At 45.6% G+C, this 27,666-nt stretch overlaps 2 protein-coding genes across 10 annotated transcripts in view; both read right to left on the bottom strand.

The window, feature by feature from the left end:
• Positions 1-13,211, bottom strand: part of LIMK2 (LIM domain kinase 2) — a 32,314-nt gene extending 19,103 nt beyond the window's left edge. Inside the window, exons 1-2 of one of the 5 annotated variants that reach the window (XM_074554435.1) lie at positions 13,088-13,211; positions 10,514-10,613 (exon numbers count right to left, since the gene is read on the bottom strand). In XM_074554435.1, coding sequence (XP_074410536.1) covers positions 10,514-10,613; positions 13,088-13,103 — 116 coding nt within the window. In that variant the 5' untranslated portion in view covers positions 13,104-13,211. Of the gene's footprint in view, positions 1-2,885; positions 3,472-10,513; positions 10,614-12,382; positions 12,702-13,087 lie in introns of those variants that run through there. The other 4 variants (XM_074554438.1, XM_074554439.1, XM_074554436.1 and 1 more) reach the window with 4 other exon arrangements.
• Positions 13,212-13,388: 177 nt separating this feature from the next.
• RNF185 (ring finger protein 185) lies at positions 13,389-27,655 on the bottom strand. 5 transcript variants are annotated; one of them, XM_074554452.1, is made up of 8 exons: positions 27,278-27,408; positions 23,217-23,581; positions 21,925-22,154; positions 20,364-20,382; positions 19,624-19,736; positions 19,041-19,095; positions 17,028-17,145; positions 13,389-15,903 (listed from the first exon to the last, which is right to left on the bottom strand). In XM_074554452.1, exons 3-8 carry the CDS (start codon positions 22,104-22,106, stop codon positions 15,806-15,808), a joined length of 585 nt encoding a protein of 194 aa, XP_074410553.1. In that variant the 5' UTR covers positions 22,107-22,154; positions 23,217-23,581; positions 27,278-27,408; the 3' UTR covers positions 13,389-15,805. The 5 variants fall into 5 exon arrangements, with proteins under 5 accessions (XP_074410553.1, XP_074410552.1, XP_074410555.1 ...); XM_074554451.1 differs by lacking the exons at positions 23,217-23,581; positions 27,278-27,408 and adding an exon at positions 27,462-27,655; XM_074554454.1 differs by lacking the exons at positions 23,217-23,581; positions 27,278-27,408 and adding an exon at positions 27,462-27,655 and having other exon boundaries at positions 21,925-22,150.
• Between the last annotated feature and the right edge of the window lie 11 nt (positions 27,656-27,666).

The raw sequence follows: 27,666 nt of genomic DNA, 5'->3' as shown, positions 1-27,666 counted from the left end.
ATTTGCAGTAAATACCCCGTGCTGAATGAGCACATAGGTGAGTGGGAGGGAAAAAAGAGCAAGTGGAGACTAACAGCAAAGATTTCTATCATTTTGTGGCAGGAACATCTGGCTCAGCACGGGCAAATCGGATCCCTCAGACTTATCCAACTCCTCCATGCATGCCTGTACCAGTGTGTGCGCTCCAGCAGTGATTACATCTTCAAACAGGGAGCTGTGACCAGACCTGCACTTGGGATGCAGACAGCAGTGCTGGAGACTGCTTCACCAGGATTTCAGGACTTGGCTTTCTGTCTTCTCTCCACACAGGTGGGTCACTTATTTGTTTTTAAGCAAATCACCTTCCCTTCCTCACCTCTCTTCCATTTCACCTTCAACCCCTTCCTTTTTCTCCCTAAGTAAATGTAAAATTTCTGCAAAAGCAATACAAACTGCAGATCTGTTTAGGTGGGGGATCATGTGCATTTGCCTTTCCTTTACCCCTCCTCTAGTACTAAATGTTTGATTCAGCCTTATAGCACTTAGTTAAATTTGCTTCCATCCGGAAATAAGCACTGGTATCTAATTTGGAACACACCCATAGCAAAATGAAGGTAAGGAGGTGGAGCCAGCAAGCAGTCAGTTCTCTGCTATGTAATTAAACAAATCTGGGCAGGACAAGTTTGCAGCTTAAGGCTCAGAGCCCCACCCTGGGCAATGAGGCAACAGGAACAGAGCAAGCAGCCCTGGAGAGGCTGGATGCTGGAAGGGTCTAAGTGGCTGCTGGGTTAATCCCTGAAGGAGCAGGACACAGCTGCAGCCCATGTCACACAGCACCTTTGTCACCTACCATGCATTCTGTAACCCCAGAAAGGCAGGTGTGGGAACTGGCTAACAGCACACAGGTACGGCTCCAATGCTTTTTATCATTCACCAAATGATAAAAGCAGCACATGATTGTTCCACAAGGCTCTCATTGAAGAGACATGTCAGAATTTTATCCCAGAAGATACAAGAGTTGCCATTTCTTCCTCTCCCGCCTCACTGGAGCTGTGCCCTTGCACCAAGGTTCTCATCAGCTGAGACAGGAATGCAATTACTGCTACAAGCGTTAAGGAAGCCAACCTTTGCCAGTCACCACAACCAAGAGAAAGGAGTATGCCATGCTCCTCTATCTTTTATAGATTAGAAACCACTAATCTTCTCCTAGATTATATGCTATTCTTATTACAGAGTAGCAAATCATGGTGATCAAGTTTCATGGAGGACTGGTAACAGCCATACCTGCATATGTGCTTCCTCTTGCTGCCCAGCCACCATTTTCAGAGCTGCAGAACTCTGCTCTGATTATACAGACCAGACATTATAATTCTTCACTTCCCAGCTTTGACTGTACAGAATAAATTAATCTGCCTCCCACATCCATCCTCTAGGAACCCAAGCAGCATATGGGTGCAGACTTCAGCCCTGATGCTCTGCAGCACAGCAAGTGCAGAAAGAGCTCACAAATTACTGCTCCATGGACTCTTGGTTTTGTGAGGGGTGGTAGGAAGATCAGGTCACAACAGGTAACCAGCCTAGTTTCAGTTGAAAAGCAGCACTGGTGCCTGGTGGCATCTCTTTTACAGCTAAATGAAAGGGAATACCTTCATGGAGGCAAAGACTTCCCAGGCACTGAAGAGACAGATCCCTTGGAGAAAGGCTCATTAACAAATGCCCCCCTCACACACTGTCAGGCCAGATCAGTTAACGCTAGACAGGCTCAGGAGGGCCGTGGTTCCAATTCTGCCGGCAGGGCAGGGAGGGGACAGGCCCAGAGAGCTGCAGAATGAAGCATCAGCCCAGCCTGCAGCTCACCCAAGGCTTACTCACCCAGCCTTAGCTCAGTGTGTGTGCTCTGGCTACGTAACAGACTCCAGACAAGGAGGAACAGACACTAGAAAGACAGAGTGCTTAAGCCCTGACTATGCAGAACAATTTCCACACACTCAGGAGAAGGTGTATCTGTGGCTTAGCATAATACCCGACACATATTACAAATAATGAGTGTCTGCTCACTTTCCTTCTTCTGGAAGCAGCTGCTGTTTCAGAAAGGTGCTTAAAGAAGCTCAGTAACTGTGCAGCAGCATTTACTCCTATCCTAGACTGTTTTACCAAAGAGCTTCTTACTCCCAAGCCAGCACAAAAGTGTTTGCAGAACAGGATCAATAACAGCAAATCCGAGCAGAGGGGAGACAATGAAAGTGCAAGCTGTGCCTCTCCCCATCCATCCACCTAATCAGCACATCAGTGTCAATCACCAGCCTGGCTGTGTTCAGCCTCACTGACTTTTCTCACTGTGGAGAAGCAATGCAATCAAAGTGTTGTTCTGGAACTATCACCTTTCTCGATTCTCATTTGTTCAATTGGACCAAAACCAAATAAAAGTTGAATTAACCAAAATATCACAGAAGAATCCTTCTCATCCCAGTTACCTGCAAAGTGCCTGATTTCTTAAACAGGATTAAGTGCTGCCTCGCTGCAGATTACATCACCTTCCTGAACTCCCACAGCAGCACCTCACCTCACCCAGTCACAAGGAGCTTTGGAAGAGAAGCAGCAGCAGGCACATTAACCTCATTCCTCTGCTGGTAAAGAGCACGGGGCACAGTGGCACATTGAGTGCTCTCTGCCTGGCTGGGCACACACAGGAGCTGCTCCCTCCAACCAGGGAGCTGGGAAGGGACTGGCAATAGGAATCTTCCCTGTCACCTCCTGAAAGCAACACGGGATCCCGGTTTGAGGCCGGCTGTTTCTGGCACACAAGCACGGGACCTCATTCTTCCAGCCTCACCCACTGAGCCTGGGCTGGCACACAGGGGGAACCCCACTCTGGAGCCCCTCTGCTAACCCTGTGCAGGACTTACCGAAAGGGATCCTTGGGAGCAAAGTAAGCTGGAGCAGACAAGTAACTTCCCATCTTCAACACTGGATAAACCGGATCAGCCACAAACTTGTCCAACTGCCTCTGAACAGCTCTGTTCTGCCAACATGGCAGCAGGCAGTGCTCATTTACTCTTGCGCTGATTCAGATCCTTCACCTCCCTTTGAAGCTGCCCAAGGAATGCCAGGTCTCTCGGCTGCTCATTCCTTTTCAGATTTTTCCTGGCTCCCATTGCTGTAACCATCTTCTCCTGCACTCAGCAGCAGCGGCAGCAGCTCGGGAAGGACAGAATTCCTGCTCACGGGCTAGTGGGACATGCTGCTGCAGCGGCCCTGCGAGCTCTGCTGCCTGCTCACCACTGGCAACTTTTCCCTTCTCTGGTTCCACCCAAGGGTGGGAGGGGAGGAGGAGCCATGGCAGGCGGACAGCGGCGGCTCCAGAGCCTCAACAGGCTCTGCTCCTTCGCAGGGGTGGAGCTCTGGCCCAAAGAGGGGCTGAGTATTCAGTGCTGAAAGAGAGCAGCTTTGGCCAAGGAATACAAGCACACACACGTGAAACTTGTCTTTGCAGCAGCCGCACGTTCTAATGCAGGAGTCAAAGACGGCAACGAGCCACATCTCCAAGTATATCAAATTAACTGTATACATTCCTAAACCCTTCACAGTGAGTGGGGTTATCCTGCCTTCACAGCACCTACAATCTGTTCACCCTGCTGCAGGAGGTAATTCAGTGTGCTTCATCCAAGGAAACACTGCTTTCCTTCCAGTACTGTTTTAGGAGATCATTACAATCCTTTAACAGAATTGTCACCTCCTGAATGGAACCTGAGAGGTATAAATCAGCACGGAATACTCTCTCCAGCTCACAGCACATGCAGTTGTATCACTGTGCTTGTCTGAAGCCAAGCATGATCTCTAGTGACCTAATCAGCTAAAGCTGCTCGCAAGACACTCAAAAATGCAACAAACATATGCTGCTGCACCCAGCCCGCCCGTTTCTGTGCAGTCAGCAAAGCCTGGCATGCCTGAACACAGCCTGAAAACCATGCTCTGTTCCAGAGGCAAGAGCACAAGGGCTCTGTAATGTGCTTTTCCTGGAGATGCTCGCCTCAGCTGGCACTCTGCTCCAGGGACGCTTGGGGCTGGAACAAGGCACTCTTGGCTGCACATTTGACAGCTGCTGCTTGCTGTTCAAGTATGCAGAAACCTAGGCAGCTTTTTGTGTCCTTTTTTTTCTCCTTTCTTAAACATTTTTTAAAATTTAACTTTTAATAAGCAGCCACCTTTCTGAAGGGAAAAAAATATCTCCCGTTTTCCCCATTGAATGTAGTTGGTAAGCCTGGCTGTAAAAGTGCAGTGAAGCCTAGTGCTGCAGAGCCCGATGTGCTTGTCAGTTCCAGCACGGGTCTAATTCCTTCTGACATTTCACACAGCTCCACTGGAAGCAGCAACACGGTGAGTCTGTGTCTAGGAATGCGCCCTGGTCTCCCACATTCTCTGTATGCTGCGTGCCGAGCAGGGGCCCGCGCTCCAGCCCTGCGCTTCCCTGGCTATCAGCACCTCCCCACCACACGCCCACCTCCAGCGCGGCCCCTCCCGCCTCTGGCACCTCCACACAAAAGCTTTCCCCCGCAATTCTGCTGCCATGGGCTCGCCGCCCTCCGAGGGGCATTCCACGTGACCTCATAAATCCCAACTCTTCAGACAAAACCTTTGAAGATTTGATCCACAGATGTGATAAGCAGCCAGCTAGTCTGTGAATGAAGCCAGCAGATAAAGCCCAACTTCAAAGTAATAAAACCACCCAGACAGCTAAGCAACTAGGAAAGGATTTTAAGACTTCCTTAAAGCCAAAGGACACATAGTCAAATGTCTATTTAAACAGGAAACTTCTTATCAAAATTATTTTACTCCTGCAGAAAGACCCAGCAGCAGCAGCCAGTAAGTTACTTTGGCTATACAGAAATGTCTTGTTACTTCTTGCTTTTTCTGTTGTCTCTATGACCTATTTGAGAACACAATGTCTTCTGATAAAAGGGCTCTGGAAAAGGTGTTAATGTGTTCATACATCCTAGATCTGAATTCCTGCCAGAATGACTGTACTTCAAAAATGCTGATAACAGGTGAGTGTGTGTGGGGGCACCTTCTGTAATTTTACTGCTACCATCTCTGGGGGCCAAAATGCACGGGAATAAATTTCTTTTTCACCAAGTCAAGTCAGACATCAGCAGCTTCTCTCTTGCAAATGCTGGCAGCATTTCCACTACAACCAGGTGGTCATCGTGGGGGGAGCTTTTTCCCTCATTATGGTTTAGAACTGAGCAGTAACTTGTGCCAGAAAGACTATAACTACCAAATGAAAAGGAACACATGAAAAACCTTGACAAGGACTTACATTATATTAATCACTGAGTCTCAGCCATTATTAGAGATTTATCTCCCCAGAAATGAATCACACAGCTGTTGTGATATTCCAGTGATGAATTCCTTGAGCCAGCTGGGGCCGGGCAGCCTCTCCTTGCCACACATCCCGTGCTGCTCGGTAGCATGTCTGCAGACAGATGTATTGCTCAGCACATCCCCAGCCCTGAGATACACAAACTTCTCCTGGCACAGACAGACACTTCGATATGTGTGGGACTGAGGGAAGAGGAATCTGCTCCATGCCTGAAGAGTTTGCAGCAAGCCTTTCTTTCCTTTAGCATGGGCGCAGCTTGGAGAGGTTCCAAATACTTCATGCAATCCCAACACCTCATTGTATTCCCAAGGCACTTAACGTGTAACACGTGCTTTGCTGCTGTTGAAAGACAAGAGTCAGCTCCTGAAACCAATCCAGCCAGCTCCTGCAAGCAGCACCTTGGGATCTGCACGTACCTCCGAGCTCTTGTAGCCAATCTTGAGTAAACTACAACAAACAGTGACCTGAAGCTCAGCTCCACCACTGCATCTCACTTCTGAGCAGCAGCACAGCTTCAGAACAACACCGTGGTGCTGCTCAGTACCTCACATCACCAAGCACATGAGGAAGGAGAGGTTTTATCCCCAACACGTTTGTCTGATGGCTGCAGCCCTCCTGAATGTGTGCAGGCTGAGCAGCAAACCAAGAGAATTCAACCCACTGAAACTTCACAGGTGGTACAGGGTTTGGGAAGCAGTGGCTTCTGCTCTGTAAATGCAGCAGATATGGCAGTGGGACTGGCACAGCACAGCACCCTCACTCCTCCTTAACGTGCTGCTTTGGTCTGTGAAGAACAGGAACTCCTCAGGGAAGGATCCTGCCTCACATTCTCTGCTGTGTGAGTAATTCTAATTACCTTGATATAATAATGCTCGATAACAGTGCCCTAAAGGACAAGCTGCCAATGCAAGCAAAAGAAAGTCTGGACTGGAATGCCCCATTCCTCCTTAAATATCAAGGCTGGCCATTGATGCCCTGTATCTGATAGATTCCCCTGAGGAATTCGGCCACCTGCAAAGTGCTGCATTGTTCCTTTGAATGTGTAAACTCTCAATGGTCATAGTGATCTGTGTGCCAATAGGCAACTATTTCTCCCTGAATCCGATAGTGGGCTCCTGAATTTCAATGCTGAAGAAGACACCACCAAAGGAACATTGCCAGGAATCTGCAGGATTAGTGAAGAGTTCTCACCTCTGAGGCCCCTATCATTAACTTTCTGTAGCTGCCAGAAACTGGAGAAGAGAGGGAAGAGGAGATTTTTATCTTCCTGCTCCTACCTTAATTCAGCTGCCTTTTATTTCTGCTGCTCTTTCCCCTGCTCTCACACTCAGCTGCTGTGTGGATAAACCTGCCTTGTGCTCACAGGTGAAAAGCTAAAGGAAAACTCAAAGCACCAAACATTCCACAATTTAAATTCCTCCTAATACACATCTTGCTTACATCTTCATTTGTCCACATTTGTGCTTCAAATCCTGTTCAACCATTTGTCCTCTGGGGAGGGAGCTGCTTTTGGAAAATGAAGGCCTGTGCCAAAGAGATTGAACTGACAGAAGTGATCTAAAGCCTAGAAAATAGAGTCTGGAGAAAAAGCCAGGTCTGCTAAATCCAGGGCTTCTGCCTTGTACCAGGGACTGATGGGAGACACAATCTCCTTTCTGACAGGGGAAGGCTATGTGGGTAATAGAAGCAGAGGAAAAATCTTGTTTTTCATGAACATGGAGAGAAGAAATGGATTTAAATGTGGAGATAGTAGACAGAAGGTTCTAACCCTGAGGTTAATGAAGTGCTAGTAGACAACTGGAGAGACCAAAATTTTACAGTCACTGGAGATTGTTAGATGACCAATTTCTTGATCATCCCTAAGCCACAAAAATTACTTGCTTCATATATAAGTTGATAGTAGATATACTAAAAACAGAAAACAGATTTATAAAAATACCCTCAGACCAGGTTTAATTTTATACAGTCTTCATATAAGTTTACCTGGCTTGCATTCCCCTGCCCCCAAATGTAAAAAGAATCAAAGTGATTTACTAAGTTTTGCTGAGAAAAAAAAATATTTCTGTAGCACACAAAATATGGCATTCAGTATAGAAAAAATCACATTTTGAAAGACAATCAAATCACTAGAGCTGGGAAATTAGTAGTGTTTTTCTTTCTGTTCAGTGGGCTGGAGCTTAGGGCACCCCTTGATCCATGGATAGCTAATCCAGTGCTCTTCAAACTCCTCATGATTTTTCAGCTTTTAATTAACTGGTTTGGGTATAAAGTGAATGGTATATTTTAAATCTGTGACTGTAAAATCACCAGTAATCCTTCACCTTCTGCTCCTTTTGAAGATATACTGTGAACGTTTTTTCTGGCTTTGGCTTTTAGCAGAGATTTCTGCAGCAAGCCAGTGTTGCTTGGCTACTTAAATTAGGTTTATTTTACAGACCACAGCTCTAGACATGCTCTGTTATTTCATGGTTAGGAAGGAACTGAGCCTCAGCTGTCTTCCTTCCTAAAAAATGCTTAAGCACCCTGCTACAGTAGGAATTCCTGCCAGCATTTCTAATTATTTTCTTCCTATGCATCCATTTTCCACCTGGATGTAGTCTACAGGCTTGGTCTGAGTTTGTGGTTTTCAAATAATCAAAACTGGATTTTTAACAAATACTATGTCCTTAAGATAAACCCATACACCTGTGTCTGGGTCTTCTCATTCCATCCTACTCCACTTCAAATACACAGTACCCCTACAGAAAGTGGGGATTGTCTTTCATTTCATTTGTCATTAACTGCAGAAAAACAACACAAACCACCAAAAATAAACACTGGTAACAATACTTTATTCAAAAGTATATTTATATATATATATAGTCAGAAGTATTTAAGGCATTACCTTCTATTTTGCAATATGGGAAAAAGTTTGACTGAAAACAATAAAACCAGCAAGCTCTTGGTCAAAAAAGCTCTTCCAATAATCCCCTGAGGTAAAAATTATCCATACCTGGAAAAAGGCTCTTTTTCCCTTCTATCTTTCCCTTTCTTGGTGTAATGTCTGAAGTTCTGTGCAATGCAATTTCCAAATCCAGTCAAACTGTGCAAAGCAGTGACCTTTGAGAGTGTGTGCTGTCTCAACAGAACTCGGAGGCACAAAAGCACATTCAGAGTTAATTCCCAACAGACTCTGTGACAGAAACATCTAAGAAACTTCCTCAGCCAGATCCAGCCCATCAGATTCAAGCCTAAGGAACCAGCTGGCCAAAGAACAGTCTAAAATACCCAAGATCTACAAACAGGGATTTGCTCTTCCCTCAAGCCACAGCAGAGAAAATGCAGGTTGCAGAGACAAAAGCTCCTGTAGATGCAGTTTGAGGAAGGAGGGAAGTGACAAAAACTGAAATCCTCAGAGACGCTCATGTACGTCAGCCCCTGCCAGCACCAAGAATAAACAGAGCTAACGAGCCTGGAGCAGGGCCAAGCTGCATTAGAGAAATGATGTGCCAGGCCAGGGAGTCAGCTAATCCACAGGAAGACTGTAAAAAACACTGCACAAGAGCTGCCGGAACTCACAGCTCCCAACTGCCAAAGCCTCCTACCCTCAGAGGCTTTTTCAAGTTTGCCTTTGGGATATCAGGCACAAGAATGCTGCTCAGCATGGCTTAGGGACAGCAGAAGGAAAGGAGGAACACAGGGCAAACTGGAAACTTGTTCTCATGTCGGTCCTACCCTGGAACTAGGAAAAAGGGGAGGGCAGCTTCCTTTGCTGCAGGTTCCAACTGCTCACTGAGCTCAGCAAAGGCACAAGAAGTGCATCAGCAAATGCAAAAAGTGACTACACAGCTCAGAGAAAGGTTGGTGTCATCACTTGTATAAAACAAACCAGCCCAGAAGCAACAACCAAACCTCCATTACACAATACAACCTATGAAAACAAATCCTCTGTGAAGTGTCCCAAAGGCAGGAGTTGCCTCCAGCTCAGCTGCTCCTCACCTCAACAGCCCCAACAGCAAGAAGCACCAAAACATTTGCAAATCAAGACCCACAAGAGAAATACATTCAATGGCAAGAGGGACAGACTTCCCAGCACACACAGCTTGGGGTTTGGCTACTGGCACAGTCTAGGGAAGCTCAGCAGGATACTCATCCTTCAGGGAAAAGAGAAAACCAGGATTAAGAAAAGCTGCTTCATTATGGCTAAACATGATCACTAAAACCAAGAGAAATCCAAAATACCGGGATTTGTAATGAAATAAAAATATTATTGTGAATATTAATGTGTCACTAAAACAGCATTTTCCAACTCAACTGAGCCTGCACTGCTTTGGCAGCATGAGATGCTTTATTTTTTTAAAATATACCAATAACCACAAGCCTCACTTCAACAAAGATGGAGTATTTTGTTGGGGTTTTTTCCTTGTGTTCTTTAAACAAGGACAATAGATGCTTATTTTGGCACAGAAAACATTCCTCCAAAGCCACACTTTGGCTTCCTTTTCCCCCACTTTCTTCAACATTATCCAAATGTTCAACTATCTTCAACAGTATCCAAAACAGTAACCTCCCCATATTCAAGCCAACATAGAAGCCACTAGAAGCTGCAGGTACTGAACCTCTCTCAAAAACACAGACTCCTTCAGAAATGTGATTCTGGAGCATGAACACTGGACTGAGTATTCATGGAACACCATAAAGAGGAATTACTCCTACCACCATGGCACACATCCCTTTTTGTCCTTGCTGACAGCAACATTATCTAACAGATTTCATAAGTCTGTCTCTCTTAAGAGTCTGGAAAGGAGAGAAAGCAAAAGGCAAGATCTCTATCAGCACCCTACTAACAACCTTGCACCTACCACACATGGAAAAAGCAACAGGCTGTGCAAATTGCCTGGGCACTGCTTTGGAATGCTGCAGAAGACAAACATGTAACCCATGGCTTCTACCAGCAGCAGTAAATCAGAGCTTTTATTTGCACTTTATCTGTGCCAGGCAGTGTCAGCTGCTCTGGGGACTGGATGTTGTCCCTGAGGTGCAGCCACAAAGGAGCTGGGAACAGGTCGGGCACAGAGAGCACTGCAGGAATCCCCAGCTCATGCTGGGACCTCACCAGCAGGTCCCAGCCAGGGGAACAGCACAAGGAGGGTTGAAAGCTGCAGCTTCACCTACCTGAAACAGGAGATGTGCCAAGCCTCATTGACAGTCTTGTGCAGGCACTGCCCAGCTGCAATGCTGTCCCCACATCCCAGACATCTCCAGCCCTCTTCACCTGCACACAGCAATAAGGGGACAAACAGCAACCAGTTTACAGCAGAGAAAACAAACATTGGTACATCCTTCATAAAGAACAACCTTAAGTAACTGTCAGAAAAGCCTTTCCACATGGAAAGCTGCAGGTAGTCTATAGCCCCAGAGTGGGAACTCCCAAATCAAACTCTAATATCTTGTATATTTTTTTTCCTTCAGACATGACATCTGCTTCTTCACATTCTGCACAAGAAAAAAATATGACTTTTTACATGAAACAGTTCAGTTACAGCTCTGTCAGAGCAGAGATTTCAGGAAGGCAACACTGACCTAGTACAACAATTTCAACAGAGAACCATGCTAGGCCAGGAAGCCACACTACTGCTTCCCCCACAGCACTGACTCAGCACATAACGTTTGCTCTCATTTGTATAATTAACTGGATTTCCCAGAACTGAAAGAAAGGAAAGGCAAACTTCATTCAGTAGAGAACAACTAGACTACCAGGAAGGAATTACACTCTTGAATGAATAATCCCATGGAGACTGTACAGCCAGCACTGGGCTACCCTCAGACTTAGGAAGGGGGAGTGATGCCACTGGCCTATTGCCCTTCCAGAAAATACTTAAAACAGTTATAACAGAGCTAGAATAGTTTTTGCTAGAACTGCCCCAGAAAGCGCCAGAGAGAGCTGGTTTACTTAGATGCAAGCAAGCAAGGAAAACAGAATGAAAGCTTGTGCACAAAGAGCATTTGGCACACAGATAAATGCTATCCAAAAACCCAAAGGCAGTGCAGGCATATTAAAAAGTCAAGAATCTTAGTTCAGCACAGGATGGCACAAGAAATGTGTCACAGAGCTGAGCAGATCCCAAATCTGTTTCTTCCGGCTACCAACAGTTTGCTTGCAGCAAGGCTGCATTAAAGGAAAAGGCGCACTTAGACAAGGAAAACCACAAACCACGGACTTCCCTCTTCCAAAGAGTGCTACAACGTGGTTAGGCAAGTTGCTTAGGCAAGTTCATACCACTGCTAAGTTCCTTGAAGCTACACAAAACAGAAGCCATCAACTTCCATGCACCTTTACCCCACTGTGTAGGTCAACAACAATGTTTAAAATTAACCAAGGTGAAGATCTTGCACTTTTTACATGAATAGCTATTTCAGGGAAAAAAACATTTGCTGCTCAGCTACAAGCACCACTATCACCAGCAGTATCCAGGAAGGTCTCCATAAAGATGTAAGGCTCAAAGGGTTCCTTCAAATGTGACAAGTGGTGTAGGTTGCTACTTCAGTTCCCAAGTGTGCACCAGCTCCACACCTGGATCACCTGCCCCTGTGCCCTCCTGTTAATCCACAACACCAAGAACTCCACCTGAGCTCAGACCTGCACAGCAAAGTAAAGGTTGGGAGAACCTTGGAGAAACCTCACCCTACCTGTGTTGTCCTATAAAGGAAAAGGCTTTTCAGCACACTGGGAATAAAAGGCAAAGCTCCGTGTGCCTCCATGCACAGGCAGCCAACGCTCTCCTCTCCAAGCAGGGCAAGCCTGGAAGTCAGCTGAACTTCTGAAATAGCTGCAGGCCAAAACTACCTGCAAACCAAACATTCTGCAGCTCCATCCCCTCCCATTCAGTGTCACCAGCACAACACACACGTGTCAAAACTGTCTGTGGATTCTATTAAATAAGTGTAAAGATTAATGACTACACCACAGATTAAACAAATATAAAGATTAGTGACTACACCACAGCTGACTACAAGCAACAAATTCCTCCCTGACCATCTTACAGAATCTGACCCATCAGCTTCGGAACTCCACGAAGAAGAAACTCCAGCTACTCTCAGCTGTAGTGCTGCGTCTGTTTAAGTGTGCCCCGCAAGGCTGATGAGCTCACAAACGGAAACGAACAGTCCTCAATCCAACAGAAATTGCTTCAGTATGCAGGAGAAACGACGGAAATGAACAAAACAGAGCAGGAAACAGCGCGAAGGAAACGCGGAGGGACATAATCCATGGAACAGGTCTGCCGAGTTCCCCAGGCCGGGAGGAATGTGGCACAGACACAGCGAGGAGCAGCGGCCGAACCCGGGGGCACCGGGGGACCTCGGGGGGGCAGCACGGACGGGGACCTCCGCGCTGCAGGATCCGGTGCCGGCTGCGGCCGCATCTCCCGTGGCCGTCCCGCGGCTCCCACGGCACCGGGGCTGCGGAGCCCCGCCGGGAGCCCCCGGGCCGCGCGGTGCCAACCGCTGGAGGGAGCGGCGGGCCGGCCCCAGAGCGCTCCCCGGCCAGGGGCTGACGTGCGGCCGGGCCGCGGGCTCAGGAGGCAGCGGCCCCGTCCAGCCCCGCAGGGGCCGCCCCGCGACGCCGCCGAAGCTCCAGCGGCCGCAGAACGGCGAGAGCTGCGGCCTCGCGTACGCGCGCCCGCCCCGGGTGTTAGAGGGCGGCTCCTCCCGCGGAGGCGCGGCCGGCCCGGCCCGGCCCGAGCTCACCTGGCAGCGCCTCCATCCCGCGCCCGCCGCCCGCGCCCGCCCGACGCCAGCGGCGGCTGCCGCACCTGGGCCCGTCCCTCCGCACTGCCCGCCCCGCCCCTGCCCCGGGCCAATCGGCGTCGCCCGCCTTGCTCACCGGCCAATCCCCGCGCGGCCCCGCCGCACCCGCCCCGCCCTTTCCGCGCCGCCGGCCAATGGCGGCGCCTCCCGCCCGCAGCCCCGCCCCGCACGTGCCGCGGCTCCGGGCGGGCCCCGCCGCTCCCGGCCCCAGGCAGCGCAAAGGAACGGCGGCGCACTCCGCTCAATGTAAAACCATTTTTTAATTCTAAATCACTTTCACAACAGTGAAAATTAGTGAGGAGGAACGGTAACGCACTAACCGAGCCGTCCGGGCCGTGTGCGGTCGGGTTACGGGAAGGGGTACATACAAAAGCACACCAGGGAAAGGGGGAACCAAGCGTTAACACTTTTAGACTATTTCATCCTTGAATTGCCGGAAAATAAGAGCTCTCAGTCATGCTTCTGCAGCCTTCTCCATTATCTCTCTCACTCCTAGATAATGGATAAATCCATTATCTTTCTCACTCCTAGATGGAAATCCCCACCCCCGATCCATTAAAATTCTGGTTTTTAAAATGTATTAATTAAATGTATTTCAGTACCTCTTGAATCTATTGCAGTCACTTCTCTATCCTCTTTATGGGATAAAGGCTTCAAAGAGCTACCTTTCTCCTCCCTGCATAACCTTTCAGCATCGAGTTTCTCGGTCCAAAAGGAGAAGGAATCCATCCCTTACCTCACATGAACCTTCCCTTCCCATCAGCAGGTGGTGCTGACTGCGCAGGAGAGGAACCCAAAGCTGCGACATTGTAGGACAACCAAACAAAACAGTCCGTGCTCCTGGGAAGGGCCCCAGTTACCAAGTTACACATTGAGAGTGTAAGCTACTCACAAGTGTCGCACAGCAAAAGCTGAAGCACCACCTCAACTATAAATAGTTGAGCAATATATTCTGTCAGATTATTGAGTCAGGTGTAAATCTGACGTGACAAAACACTGCAGAAGCTTTGCAACATTCTACTTGCCAGATGGAATTTTGGAGGTAGGCAAGTTAAACTTCAGTCATACTCTGTCTTGACACTAAAAGGAAACAGTTTATAATTACATAAATAAACTTCTATAACAATTAATTAAAGGTGTCCTGCCCAGGAAACTCTGCCATACACTAAAAATCCCAAGCTACTGAAACAAAGTTTCTATTAATTGATTTGCTTTCAGTTTTTCTGTCTACTGCCAGGGAAGTCACAACATTCATCTTGCAGGAAATCATCATGGCTACGAGCGACCGGAATCAAAAAATCTAAAAACAGTAAGAGAAAAAAAAATGGAATTGCCTAGTCAGAGAAATATGAACTGTTCATCTTGCTAGGGAATCTCTCATACCTGTTTTGAAGGAATCTACACAAATACATCAGGAGTACTCTTTAAAGCTGAATACCCAACAGGATTCCAAAGCGACTGCAGATTGCTCACCTTCTGCAATATCCCCTCAGCACATTAATGGTTGTGGTCTCCTCCAGCACTTCAAATTAAAATCTTTGGTAGATTTTAGCTGCAGAGACTGTGGTGCTGTAGCTGTCCTGCTGTGGCATGGGAGGGTCTGTGTGCACCTGCAGAGAGGTCCAAACGTTCCCTACTGAGCATGTGCTGGCAAAGGCAGGATCTCAGCGCTCCTCCTGTGTCATTTTACAGACTGACAAGTTTTACCTCAAAACTCACGTAAAGATGCCTTTTGCTCCTCTCCCCAGACAAGCTGATCTCAGGTCTGTAATAGGATTTTATCTGGAGTACATGACCTTGTGTAGAAAGTCTCAAAGCCTTGAGGAAGATAAATGTGGCTACAGTGACGAGGTTGGGAGGGGATTATCCAGGAGTGCAGCCCAGGTGCTGCACAGAGCCGGGGAACACAAACAACACTGTTTGTCAGTGAGGAACTGGGCTGCCTCCAGCAGCCCCACCTGGCTCCACAGCCAGAGAATCTTCCAGTGGCTGGCTCCAGCATGCTCAGGCTTTAAAAAATTGCAGCATAAATTTGTATCCCTTCTTCTAACAGCCATGAGAACCATCAGGAAGGGTTTTCCATCACGCTGGGAAATAACAGACGGAAAAGAAACCGGAACCAGTCTCCAGAGCTGGCTCTGCCTGCATCACGTGCTGTGCCCCAGAGAGTCCCAGCAGAGCTGGGGACGATTTCCTGGAGAAGGTCAGATGTTGGTGGAGACATTAAACAACATCTGCAGCTCTGGCAGATCCATCATGGTTGCAAAGCAGGAGATACTGGTCACACTGGAGAAGCTTCCTTACCTGCCCAGTCTGTTGGGATAGCTGTGTATCCCACAGGCCTGGTGTCACTGATTGGCACAGGATTTCAAAGCAGCACTCCCTTTCAGAGTGCAGCTCAACGCTAGGCCCATGGTTTGTGGCAGGAACCTGTTGTACAAGATATCTGAGCTGAAATACACTTTTCAACCAATGTTTTAATTACCAACTCTGGTGCAAAATGTGAGATTCCTCATTGTGCTGTGGTACCACCAATTCCTGAAGCCCATAGGTAGCTATGGAACCAGACACCAAGAGGTTTAAAATGGGATGGGGATGCAGTTTGTAACTGTTTCAGTGGCCTTGTTGGTCATGAATATATAGAATAATGGAAAAGACTTATGCAATCAACAGCCAGAACATTATCACCAGTGCCACAAACAGGAAGAGGCGGGAAAGGAACTGCTCATCCACATATTGAGGAGTCCCTGGAACAGCTGGAAAACAGGAAGTAAAAAAAAACAAACAACAGTTCAGCTCCTTCCTTTTCTCTGGGATTGTGTGTATTCTGAATATAGTAGATTCATACATTGCAAAAATATGCAAAGAATGAATCTGCTTGGTGAGAAAGTTGCTACTTCCCACCCTCAGCCAGGCTGGCTGCATGGGCAGATCAGAAGGAAGACAAGTATTTCAAAGCAGGACTCCTTAGTTCAGTCCCCCCAACCCCACAGATTTTCAGGGGACACTGAACTATAGTTAATAGGGAAGATAATTTGACCCAAGGACAGCACAGGACCATGGCAATGCTGGTGTGATGTGAAGAATGAGTTTGTTCCTCATAATTCCTGTGCCATATGACATGGTGGACGATTTGCCAGGCATAACCTTCCACAAAGTAAGTTCAGAAAACCCTGGCCAGTAGGTGTTCTTGTCCAAAACAGATTCAGTTTGTCTACACTGAGGATGGGGAGGAGGTTCTCTAGGGATTACTTCATTGTTAGAGAGCAAGGTCACCCCTTGGAGTAACCCAGCTGGTTTTTGTTAATCAAAAACGTGAAGTAATTTTACTGGAAAGTTACTTCTTGTAGAATACAGATGACTGTCTCAGAGGTAAAGTTCTGAAAAATGAACAATCCTTGCATTCATAATTTTGTGGTACAGAGCACCAATTTAAATTTTTCCTTCTCATCTTTCAGGAAATGGTCCTTTCCTGCTGTTTTTAAAATCTGGGTCTCCTTCATACACCCCTAGTGACTCCTTTTTATTATTATTAGAAAGTCTAGTCCAATTTGTCTCATTTTTCAGGAGAAGTCTGCTGGTGTACCAGAGGAGACATCTGAATAGAGGAGAATAGTCTCCAGTGCCACTGTTCCTCTGCAGTCACTGGTCTCCCAAGAGGGCCTTCGGCAAATTATATGGAAATTACAAACTTGCTTCTTTTATGAGTCTGTGTACAAAACATACCAGCCACAGACCATGCTCTCTACAGAGTGTTTTTACCCTCATTTTGTGTTTCTATTGACAACACTGGTTACTGTTCAGAATATTTTGCCATTGAGCAGGTTATTTAAGAGTTTGTGAACTGCCAGTGATGGGACAGGAGGAGGATCCGTGGTACCTGGAGGAGGTCGCCCGTCGTTTATGTTGAAGGCTGTTGCAAATATACCAAAGGGAAACGCCCCAATTCCAAAGGACATCTGGAAGCCACCATCACCAAACCCAAAGCCCTGGAATCCCTGCAGAGAACAAAGAACAGAAGACAAAACAGGTACCAATCACTTAGAGCCTATATCAGGGTATTTTGTGCAGATATTCCCTCTCACTGGCTTTCCCACAGCTAAAGGAAAGCCAAGCTGTCTGTCACCTTTCAGTCTGACACACTTTTGCAGATGTCTCCTTAGCTTTCCTGGGTTTAAAATGTTTCAGACAGCAGCAAATTCACCAAGGTTACTCAAACCAAAGGTTTGAGAAAATGAAAACTAGCAACTGCAGCTCTTGTTTGAAGGCCACAAATTAGGACAGTGTTTCTCAACTGTAACCTTTCTCAACTTAAAGTAGCAGGTATCTGCCAATGTATCAAAATCAACAGAAGGAATTCTATTTAGAATGTCTTAACAATGTATCATGTGTTAACAGCTGTTAGCCATATAGGAAAGGTACTTAAGAAAATAACCTAAATTGCTTTTGGTGATACATGTGCATCAGTTACACACTCGCTGGAATGATAAATTGCCAGTGGGATGCATAGGAAAACTACAAAAAAATTACCATGGGGACTCAAATTAAGGTGGAAAAATCACCTGGGGCAGGAATGCAAGACTCCTTATGGAAAGGAGGAAAAAAGGAAGTTACAATGCAGTAACACTAACCCCGTGAGATCCAGACTAAAACACCACATCAAGTCATAAGGTAAGTGTCCTGAATTGAGATGAATCTTGCTCTGCAGAAGCTGTGTGCTGTTTGAGAACTGACTGTGTGTGAACCTAGGGGCTTGTGTCATGCCTAACACTGTGGAGAGCCCACAGTTCTGGAATCCAGCATTCTGTCCTCTCACCTCAGGATTAAAGCAGTGATACCAGTTCTGAAAGACCCTCTGGTTTATCACCACCAACAATGGGAGGACAAAGATGATTTTACTCCTATAATAAAAGTTTCTTGGTTGAGCCTTGATTTCAGGAGTTGGTCTTTTGACCATACTCTTCTCAAGCATTTTGCCACTAACTCTGAGGGACAGCAAAGCTCTCTGTGACAGGTACAGGATCTGAATAGAACAGCATCACTACTGCCCTGCCTTCATACCCCATCCCTCTGACTTACAGCAGCACCAGCTGAAAGGTTCAGGTAAGGTACAGGAGCTGATTTAATAAGGCAGTAATGCCCTAGTGAAAGAGAACAGCTGAGCTCCCAGTACATTCAATACAGAAATGCACCTTAATCACACCCTGCAGAGTTGTTTGCTTGAAGCATGAGGGAGACAATCCTCTCCAAGGAGCCCAGGCTGAGTTACATGGAAATGTGCCATTGTTTCATCAGGTCATGCAGTGCTGGAGCACACTGTGGTCTGTCCTACCACCTACTCCCACGTCTGCTCCATCTGTGCCAGCTTCTGTTTACATTCACCCTATGTAATCTCCTCAACAAAACCACAGATCCCTCTTCAAATCACGTATCCAACAGATACTGACTTTCTCTTGCTTCGAATGCCATGGTACAGTAACATCCCATTGAAATGAGAGAACCAGGTGTCAGTGTCAAAAATCTAAATTAATATGTGGATTAATTAATGACACGTAAGTTTTGACAGAAATACACTTGCACCAAGAATTTTCAAAGCAAAGCAAAGTGTTGCATGTATTTAAATGTGGAGAACAATAAGTATGAAAAGCTTTTCCAGTGGTAGCACACTGGAAGTTGGGCTGTTCTCTGGGATGCTGAAGGTGCCACAGGAATGGAGCTCTGCCACAGCACAGCTATCAATGATTCATGAACAGCCAGCTGCAGTTGTTGAGAAGAGCAGGATGTGTGAGCTGCAGGATCCTCATGCAGCTCCTCTCACACATTATGTCCTCCAGGATGAATAAATAGCACTAGCAATAACAACTAAACCACTCAGGCTCATTTGATCACTCACCCCTCTGTTCTCTGGTTCAGGTCTCTGTCCTTGGGGTCGTGGTGGAGTTTTCTCTCTGCAGGAAGTTGTGAAATTAGCTCAAGTGCAAGGACATGTGACAACAATATCTGCACCAGGCTGGCTAATAATCAGAACCACCATAAAAGACAATCTCCTGACAATGTCCTGGGGCCATCCAGCAGGGCTGGAGCAGTGTGTGAGAGAGCCAACAGCAGCTCTGGACCTTGAGCAGCACATAAAGCTGCACTTCTGAATAACAATTACCCATTGCAAAGGCTAAAACCTGAGGATGTGAACATTTAATATAAGCTTCTCTGGTCAGACAACAATCACTGCAACCTGCCACTTGTAACTGATAATTAACACTTGATTCAAATTAAAATGAATTGCCAGTAGAACAAGAAATGTGAACAAATCCAGGCCCTGAAAAAGCCAGAAATATTTGGCAGAAATATCAGATCTATGTCTTCTGACAAAGTATTTAAAATTGTGAATTCAGCACTTTACATTTTAACCTTAAGACCCTAAACTAAAGTTTCATCTTTAATTTTCAAATGAAAATAGTTGCATTGAGGTTTCTTACCTGGGGTCCTGCTGCCCAGTGCTACCTCTTCCATAGAGAGGAATAACTTTATCTCGACTGATTCCTGCTTTGCATACAGGACACACTTGTCTGTTTGGCCTGGTCTCTAGCCACTAAAAGAAAGGAAATTATAAGAAAACTACTAAAATACCACAAAAATAACTATGCAAACCTCATTTGCAGCCAGGCAGAAAGACTTTAGCAATTTGTCACAAAGTTCTGGAGCAAAACATTTTAGTAAGTGCCAAGTGCTCCCCGAAGTGGAGTTGGCACTTTGGCTGTTCTAGTGGGAACAACTTGCTGATGTGGACACATTCAGATCTGCACTGGAGTAAAATAAGAAATAAAGAGTGTGAGCAGTCCTGCAAAGGCCAAGGGCTAGCACAGATGGCCTTCCTGTCATCCACCTTCTCTATAATGGCACCACAATGTCAAACACTATGTATGCAAAGACAAGTACACTCAGCACTTAAACCTGCAAGCTCCAACAGTAATTGTACCAAAACTGCAATTATGCAGGGCTTAAGAAACTCAAAGTGGAGACAAGTGGAACAGAATCTAAGTTTTCTTGTTGCTCAAAGAGCAGATTGGCAGCTGTTGCACATTAAGCTGCATGAGCAGGTTGTGACTGCCCTGGAGAGAAAAGCACATTTGAAAAGAGGGGGATACTCCAGAGAACCAAGGGCTTTATTGAGCAACTGGAGCTGATGAAAGACAAAGTAAAAGAAAACCTGTCTTACCTGGTGTAAACAAGGCCAACTGTGAGCATTCCCAGGACAATTTGTTCACAGAGCAGAAAAAGGGAGGAAAATAGAATTAGTTACTGAAGTCTATATGACAAATGTGCAGTGTACAGGGATAGTGCAGCTTGGTGACAACAGAACCCTGGAATCCAGCATGGCCAGTTCTGCAGCCTCCCATCAAAACCATTTTTGCAAACACAGCCCAAGACTGATCTCCACTGGGTTTTTTTCAGGTTATGCAATCTAAATTCCTAATGTGGTTCTGTGCATCTCCCACCCCTGGGTTCTCATCCATACCAAAGGCCCAGACAGAGCTGCATTAATCTTAGGGTTTATTGTACAAATTTTCTCTTCTGATACCATGAAAAACTATCCCAGAGCCAAGATGCAAATGAGCAAGATGTCAGTAATGAGAATTTAGGATCTTAGAAATTGAGCTGAAACATCAGCCACATGCACAGAATCATGGAATAACTAAGGCTGGATGGTACCTCAGGTAGCCTCTAGTCCAACCTGATGCTCAGAGCAGGGTCAGCTATTGAGATCAGACTCTGTTGCTCAGGGCAGAGAAATTCCCTGATTAAATTAAACAGATTAAAATGCTATGGCAAATTAAAAAAAAAGGTCAAAGACAAACAAGCTACAAGATAAAACTGCTAAACAGCCATCTGCTTTCAAAATGGTCTCAATAACACCATTCAGACAAGACACCTGGTACTTTTAAGGTTCCATTACTCCAAATCCTTTTGTGCAATAATTTAATGTTATTTTATCTTAACACGCCCTAAGCCAGTGATTTTCCATCTCCCCAAATAAAATCCTGGATTTTCAGATGTTATGTATATTTACATAGGAGAAAAACACTTTCAGGCTTCTTTTAATTAAAGATTTAGCCCAATGTGTAAAATAAACTCCAACCCACCCACATTTGGCCATGTCAATCCTTAACTTCTTCACATTCAAGAAGGGGTATATTCAAACCAAGTTACCCACATCAGAAATTCTGCACATATATCTGTGCTGTGCATTATTTCCAAGTCTAATTAAAGAACTAAAAATTTCCTAACATGAGTGTAGTATCATGGGAAAAGAGAAATTGCCCATATGTAAAAGCTTATTGCCTTTTTTTTTTTTATGGTTTCAAAGGAAAAAAGAGCAAGCCTGGAGGAGAAACTACAATTTAGCCTACAGAACCCAGATGCATATCCAGGTTTAGGTAGGCAGGGGTCAGAAAGGAATTTAGGTCTAAAGGACATACCTGTGCTGGGCCAGACAGCACAAATAAAATAACATACATAAGCAAACAGTATCAATGAGCACTGAACTGTCTGTGGGGCTGCTTGTTTGTTTGCTTTTACACAATAACCCAGCAGTACAGGGAGTTTAGGACACAGGAAACCCACTCCCTGGAATACAAGCAAAGAAAAACAGCTGAGGAGCAAACCCAAGCTCCTCCTAAACCAAACCCACAGTCCCTCCTCTAGAATGACAAACACCCCAGGTTTTTATGGGATCAGACAATGGTGTTCTGGCTGCTGTGTGGGGCTGCAGCACTTACCAAAAGAGGTGCCCACACAAGCTGATGACTGCATCCTTGGCAGTGTCCAAACAGATGTTGCACTCAAAGGTGTTGTCCTGATTAGTGCTGTCCCCAGAACCATTACTGCTGCTGCTGCCACTGGTCCCTCCAGTACTGGAGCTCTTTGTTGATGCAGAAGCTGTGGGTCCTTTGCTTGCCATCCTCAAGGACTGCCCAAAGTCGAGAAAATTTTCCTCTTGGAATCCTAGCTGAGAGAAAGGGAAAAACCAAACAAACCTAAACAATTATTGGCATTATGAACATTGCATTCTGGCCCCGTTCCAAACTGGTAGTGACTTATCTAAGAAGCTCTTGAATCCTGTTGTTGATGGTTTTAGTTTAACGCAGCCAAGAGGGATCTTTTTTTAGAGACTAAGCTACTTTACAGTCCCATAGTGTGACCTGTATTTTACTGTCACTGATAAGCATCCACAGCCAAAACAACCCCCCTGTATTTTCTCATGAATGCCATTTGCTGTAAGGAGAATGAGCTCCCCATGCTCTTCCAAAATTCAACACAACTTATAACTGAGAGTGCAGTCAGAAGCAGAATTTAATCATGAAGTAATTCACAGTTTGAACAGACTGACAATGCAGAGTTTTAAGTTCTATGTTCATTAGTTTGGAATATTAATGACAATAATGGCAAGCAAAGGTGGCTTAGAACTTGAATTCTCTCCTGAGCAGTATTATAGGTGCTATCACAGCAGTACTGAAATGACTATCAAACATTTCTAGTATTTTCAAACTATTAAACATTTCTAATCTAGTAGTAAGGTAGTAATGCAGAAGTGTTGAAAATTTTACCTTAATGTGCTTGAATTTTTCTTCCATGCTTTTGTCTCTCATTAACATAATCATATTTACCAAAGAACAGCATTTATTTTATTTCAGTAGCAACAACCTCTACAGTGTAATTCCTTGATATATAAATTCCACAGTACCTAAAAATTTGAGACTCAGCACAAGGCATTTGCACTTCTAGAAATACTTTTACCAGTGCAAGATTTGTAATGCAAGAACTAAGAGAGTTTCAGTAGCTACAGAAATTAATTCACTAAAATACAAATGTTTAAAATGTTTCACTATGCTTTTCATCAAACTCTAACATCCATGCATCTTGAAGTTGCAGGAACAGGAATACTTAGATAAAGCTGTGAGAAACAAACAGGTGATTCAGATTATCTGAACTTTTTGCAAATGTACAAACATTGAAGCATTTTCAAAGGGCAACCTGAATTTTTCAGAAGGTAATTTCTTTTCCAACTTACCCCCCGAGCACTAAAGGCTTTCCTTAGTGTTGCCTCTTTGTAGCAGAGCTGCAGCTCAGGTGCAGGGCAGCAAACCAAAGCCCGAGGATCTCCAGCTGTTATTGCCAACAGCTTTTTTCCTACAACACAATCCCACTGCCCAGCCAGGAAAGCGTCACAGCCAGACCTTGTGAAGTATTGCAGCAAAGCCTCAGTTACAGCAGGTGAAATCTATCTCTGCAGAGCTTTTTCACTCCGTTACATCATTTTGCACAGTGTCCCAGAAGGGCAGATTTGTATTCACAGATGCTGCACTTCACCATAGGCTGCTTTCAGTAGTGCTGACTCTGAGCATTTCACACCACGACTCCATTTACACTCAGTTCCTTGTACAAAATTAAAATCCATGTTAGATCGGGGCAGATGGAAATGCTGCCAACCTACAAACTGTATGCCAAAGACATTTGGATTTTTCACACATCCTTACAACCAGAACCTTCAGCCTGTCTTGCTCAGTAGTTGAAGTGAAAACTTATAAACTTGGACCTACATATATTAATATAAAAATTGAGAATACCTCCTTAAAACCAAGGAGTTAACACACTGTAAAAAATACTGCATCCCTTTATGGGACAGTCACAAGAAACATCTTGACATATAACACAAGGAAAAGAAGTGGACAAGAGGCAAATAAATAAATAAATTCCGAGTCCCTAATACCAATGTGGAAAAAAAGTTCCTTTTTCCAAATTAAATTCTGTATATTAAAACAATGAATCTGAAGACTTGTCAAAAAGATAAAATTGTATCTCCACAAAAACTTACTGAAAAAACCCCTCACTTTCAGTAACTACAACAAATAAATAAAATGTTATGAAGAAGGATGACAAAGAAATCCAGAGAGATATCAGTAATGCAATGGAATAAAGATGGCTGAGACAGAAGAAAGATTAAAATGACATCATGCAACAGGCACTGAATCTCCTTGCCTAGAACAGGTCATTCCTTAATCTCTGCTGGGGATCCTCTCCTAAGTATTTGTTCACTGGCTGAAGGGGCCCAGTGACCTGTTAGGACATAACCAATGTAAAATATCAAAACCATAGCAAAATGCAACAGTAAAAATAATAAAAGCCTTCTCAAACACTTGCTTTTATCCCTGGAATATCCCAGTTTAACATAACTGGTTTGTAACAGGTGCTGCTGGGCTCTGTACATCTGCACATATACAAAGAGGCAAATGTGGAACAGCTTCCAGGGGCTAAATTTACATTTGATAATCACATATTGTGTAGCTTGTGAGTGTACTCTGAATCCTAAAGTACAAATTCAACTGCAAATGGAACTTGTTCTGAGTGCAGAATGAGCTCAAAATTGAACAGTCACTCAAACTTCTTGAACTCTGAGACAAAATTCTCCAGGGGAAAAAAACCAACAAACCATAAGCAAATCACAAACAAAAAATCAACAACTAACACAACAGACCAAACCAACCCAATTCTCAATTTGCTTTAGAGTTTGGGAGGAAGACTGTGAATACACTGGGATGGAACATGACTTCTGGGGTTAAGAAAACACAATTGAGGGATGCCAGTCAAGGTTTGCTACAAACTTATCCTCCAGATCAGGTCTCCAAATCAACCCAGGAGGCATGATGAGCAACAAACAAAACAAGGGAAAGGATATAAAAATCGGCTGATACCTAACTGCAGGCATTCAGAGATCTTGTCTTTTTCTTATTTCTTTGCTCTCTACATATTTACAAGAAAATGGTATCTTTGTTTCATACAAGCCATCTGGATTAGCTGTTTATTTCCTTCAAACCACAATCCCTATGTTATATCCCAACAGGTTGTTCTGAAAAACCTTTACTACCTCCAAGAATCAAGAGTGGCAGCAGATGAACAGTTAAGAAACAAGGAACTAATCTGCAAGTAGGCTTCCAAAATAAACACAGAAACCTGGTGGAGCATGAAGCCATGGAAGTGGAGGTACCTGAGAGGGTGGAACTCCAAGAGGAGCTGGAATTGTGTGGTGACAGCTGAGAGCACAGGAGGTCCAGGACAAGAGTAAGTGCAGGGGCCTGGGAATGTCCATGTGCTGGGTGCAGATCTCACTAACAGCCAGTAAAAAAGAAATTTCCCTCTAATATTTGAAAAACTTCATCTGTAAATCTACTGCTCACCAGGAAAGCACGAGCTGAGTGGTGCTGTCAAAGATCACACTCCTGAACTCAGCCAATGACTGCATTTGCCAAAGTTCACTGCCCAGACCTCAAAACACAGCAAAAACTCTTCAGGACAGCCTAGAGGAGTTTTCACCGTAAGTTAAGATACACAAAAAAAATCTGCTGGAAACAGCAGGTGAACATTAATTTAACCTGGGAAAGGCAAAGAGGGAGGATAAATTAGAAGCTAATTCCACCTATACAAAACAGTCCTGGCATACATGTTCACAGCATGACATTAGGATGTCTCAAGTATTTAATTTTTTTCATGAACAATGAGAAAAAATTCTGGTGAGGATATAGAAGTCTGGTTAGTTTATTAACAAAACCCAAAGTTTGTTCCTCTTTGCCATAACAATGAAATAACAAGAGCAGCACTGTTGGATGTCAATTCCACAGGAAAGACCCTTTTCCATATTTCTTTTCTAATGAATTTTATTTTAGCTAAGATGACTGAAATTTAAATAATCCACATCTAGTTTGTTTATGAAACAAGTTCTGATTTAGTTCCTGAACCTTTCGCAGTTTAAATCAAAAAGAAGATTTGTAAGTGCATTTTTCTTATCCCTAAGGTAATAGTGTCATTTTCTGACACTTAAAAATATTTACAAAAGGAATATTCACATTAGAAATTCAATTTAAATCTAAAACTACTACTGAGAGTTTATAAAAATATGCGCACTCATAAGTTTAACAGTCTTGATACTTAACATATTACAATTGCCTGGGCTTCAAGCACAACCAGGTAATCTTAGCTGAAAACTGCTGACAGTGTCTAGAAGAAAGTGCACTGACTTCTTGACAGTCATTTTAGATATTTTAACTAACACATGACTGTCCTGTTGTTAATCATTAAATACATATTTATCTCTCAGTACTTTTTTACTCTTCTCTGTCCCCCAAACACGTTACACTTTAACTCCTTGGAAACATTTCTCGAGTTCATCTTTCCCCTTCGTGTAACCTGTACAGCATTGGGCACCTGCTTCTTAACACCACCACAAAGTGGTCCCAAAACACGAATTCATGAGCTCACTTGCTCTTGCCAAAGCAGCCATTTGCCTCCCAGCCCTGCCTGGCCTGGTTTCATTAACTGGGATTCTGCAATGCACAGAATTACAGGCAGTGCTGCCAGGGCCCAGCTCGGGTGTTTCAGGAACACCGAGGAGTCCACGTACCTTGTACATGCAAACAGCAAAAACCCCCAGTGATTACAGCAATTGCTTTTTTTTTTTTTATTCAGTTCAATAAAGGTTTAATATAGACTCCAAGAAAAATCTTTCAACAAAGATTTTATCCTCTTACCTCACAAAGTCCAAAGGAAAAAAAAAAAAAAAAAAAAGGAAGATAACCAGTTGAGTAACGCTGCCCCATGGTTTTCCTGTGCGAGACAGACGTGCCTGGCTAACCCAGGTTAGCAGCAAACGTAAAAATATCAAACACAACAGTTATTATATACAACAGGCGTGATTTAAGAAGAAGCGAGAATTAATATACGAACAATTCCCAAAATATAACCAATGTCATGCCCCAGCAGCTGACACCTCGCGACATTCCCCAGGCCAGCGGGGCCGGCCCCGCACAGCGCACACCGGGCACCTGCGGCCCGGGAACGGCGCTTCCGTGCCAACCCCGGCGGGCAGCGCTGGGCCGCGGAACGGAGCTCGGGGAACCCGCGCCGGGCCCGCCGGGGGCTCCGCGGCTCCAGAGGCACCGGGCGAGGCCGGGGGTCCCGCGGCGTCCCCGCCCCGCTGGGCTGCAGCGGGCGCAGGCGGCTCCGGCCCGGCCTCGGAGCCGCAGCCCGGCCCCGGCTGCCCCCACCGCCCCCCGCCCCGCCCGGCCCGGCCCTGCTCACCGGCGGGTCCGGGCTCCCCGCAGCGCCCGAGCCGAGCCGCCGCTCCGCCGGGCCCCGTCACCTGACCGGCCGGAAGCGCGGCCGGCGGAAGGGCCCGGCCCCCGCCCCACCGAGCGCCGCGGCTCCGCCAACCGGGCCGGGGGGGCCGCGGGCAGCGACAGCCGCCCGCCGGGCCCCTCCTCACCTCGGGCTCCTCCGGGGCGAACGAGCCGCGCTGCTCGGCCCCGCCGCGACCCCCGGCTCTGCGGGCGTGGGCGGCTCGGCTGCCCGGAGCGGTGCGGGCCGCGTCCAAACGGCGGCCGCGGGGACTGCGAGAGGTTCGTAGCGAATGCTCGGCCCCAGCAGGAAGGGAGAACAGACAAGGAGGGACGGAAAAGGAAGGAAGGACG

The sequence above is a fragment of the Zonotrichia albicollis genome, chromosome 18 (assembly GCF_047830755.1).
Source record: "Zonotrichia albicollis isolate bZonAlb1 chromosome 18, bZonAlb1.hap1, whole genome shotgun sequence".
NCBI lineage: Eukaryota > Metazoa > Chordata > Aves > Passeriformes > Passerellidae > Zonotrichia > Zonotrichia albicollis.
This window is presented reverse-complemented; position numbering and strand designations above follow the sequence as displayed.

Excerpts from the sequence above, each read along its gene's own strand:
- RNF185 (XM_074554451.1), bottom strand. The coding sequence starts at position 22,106 with ATGGCAAGCAAAGGACCCACAGCTTCTGCATCAACAAAGAGCTCCAGT. Across the intron at positions 19,096-19,623 it reads ACTGGGCAGCAGGACCCCAG|AGAGAAAACTCCACCACGAC; the intron begins GTAAGAAACCTC and ends AACTTCCTGCAG. Across the intron at positions 17,146-19,040 it reads CTGAACCAGAGAACAGAGGG|GGATTCCAGGGCTTTGGGTT; the intron begins GTGAGTGATCAA and ends TGTTCTCTGCAG.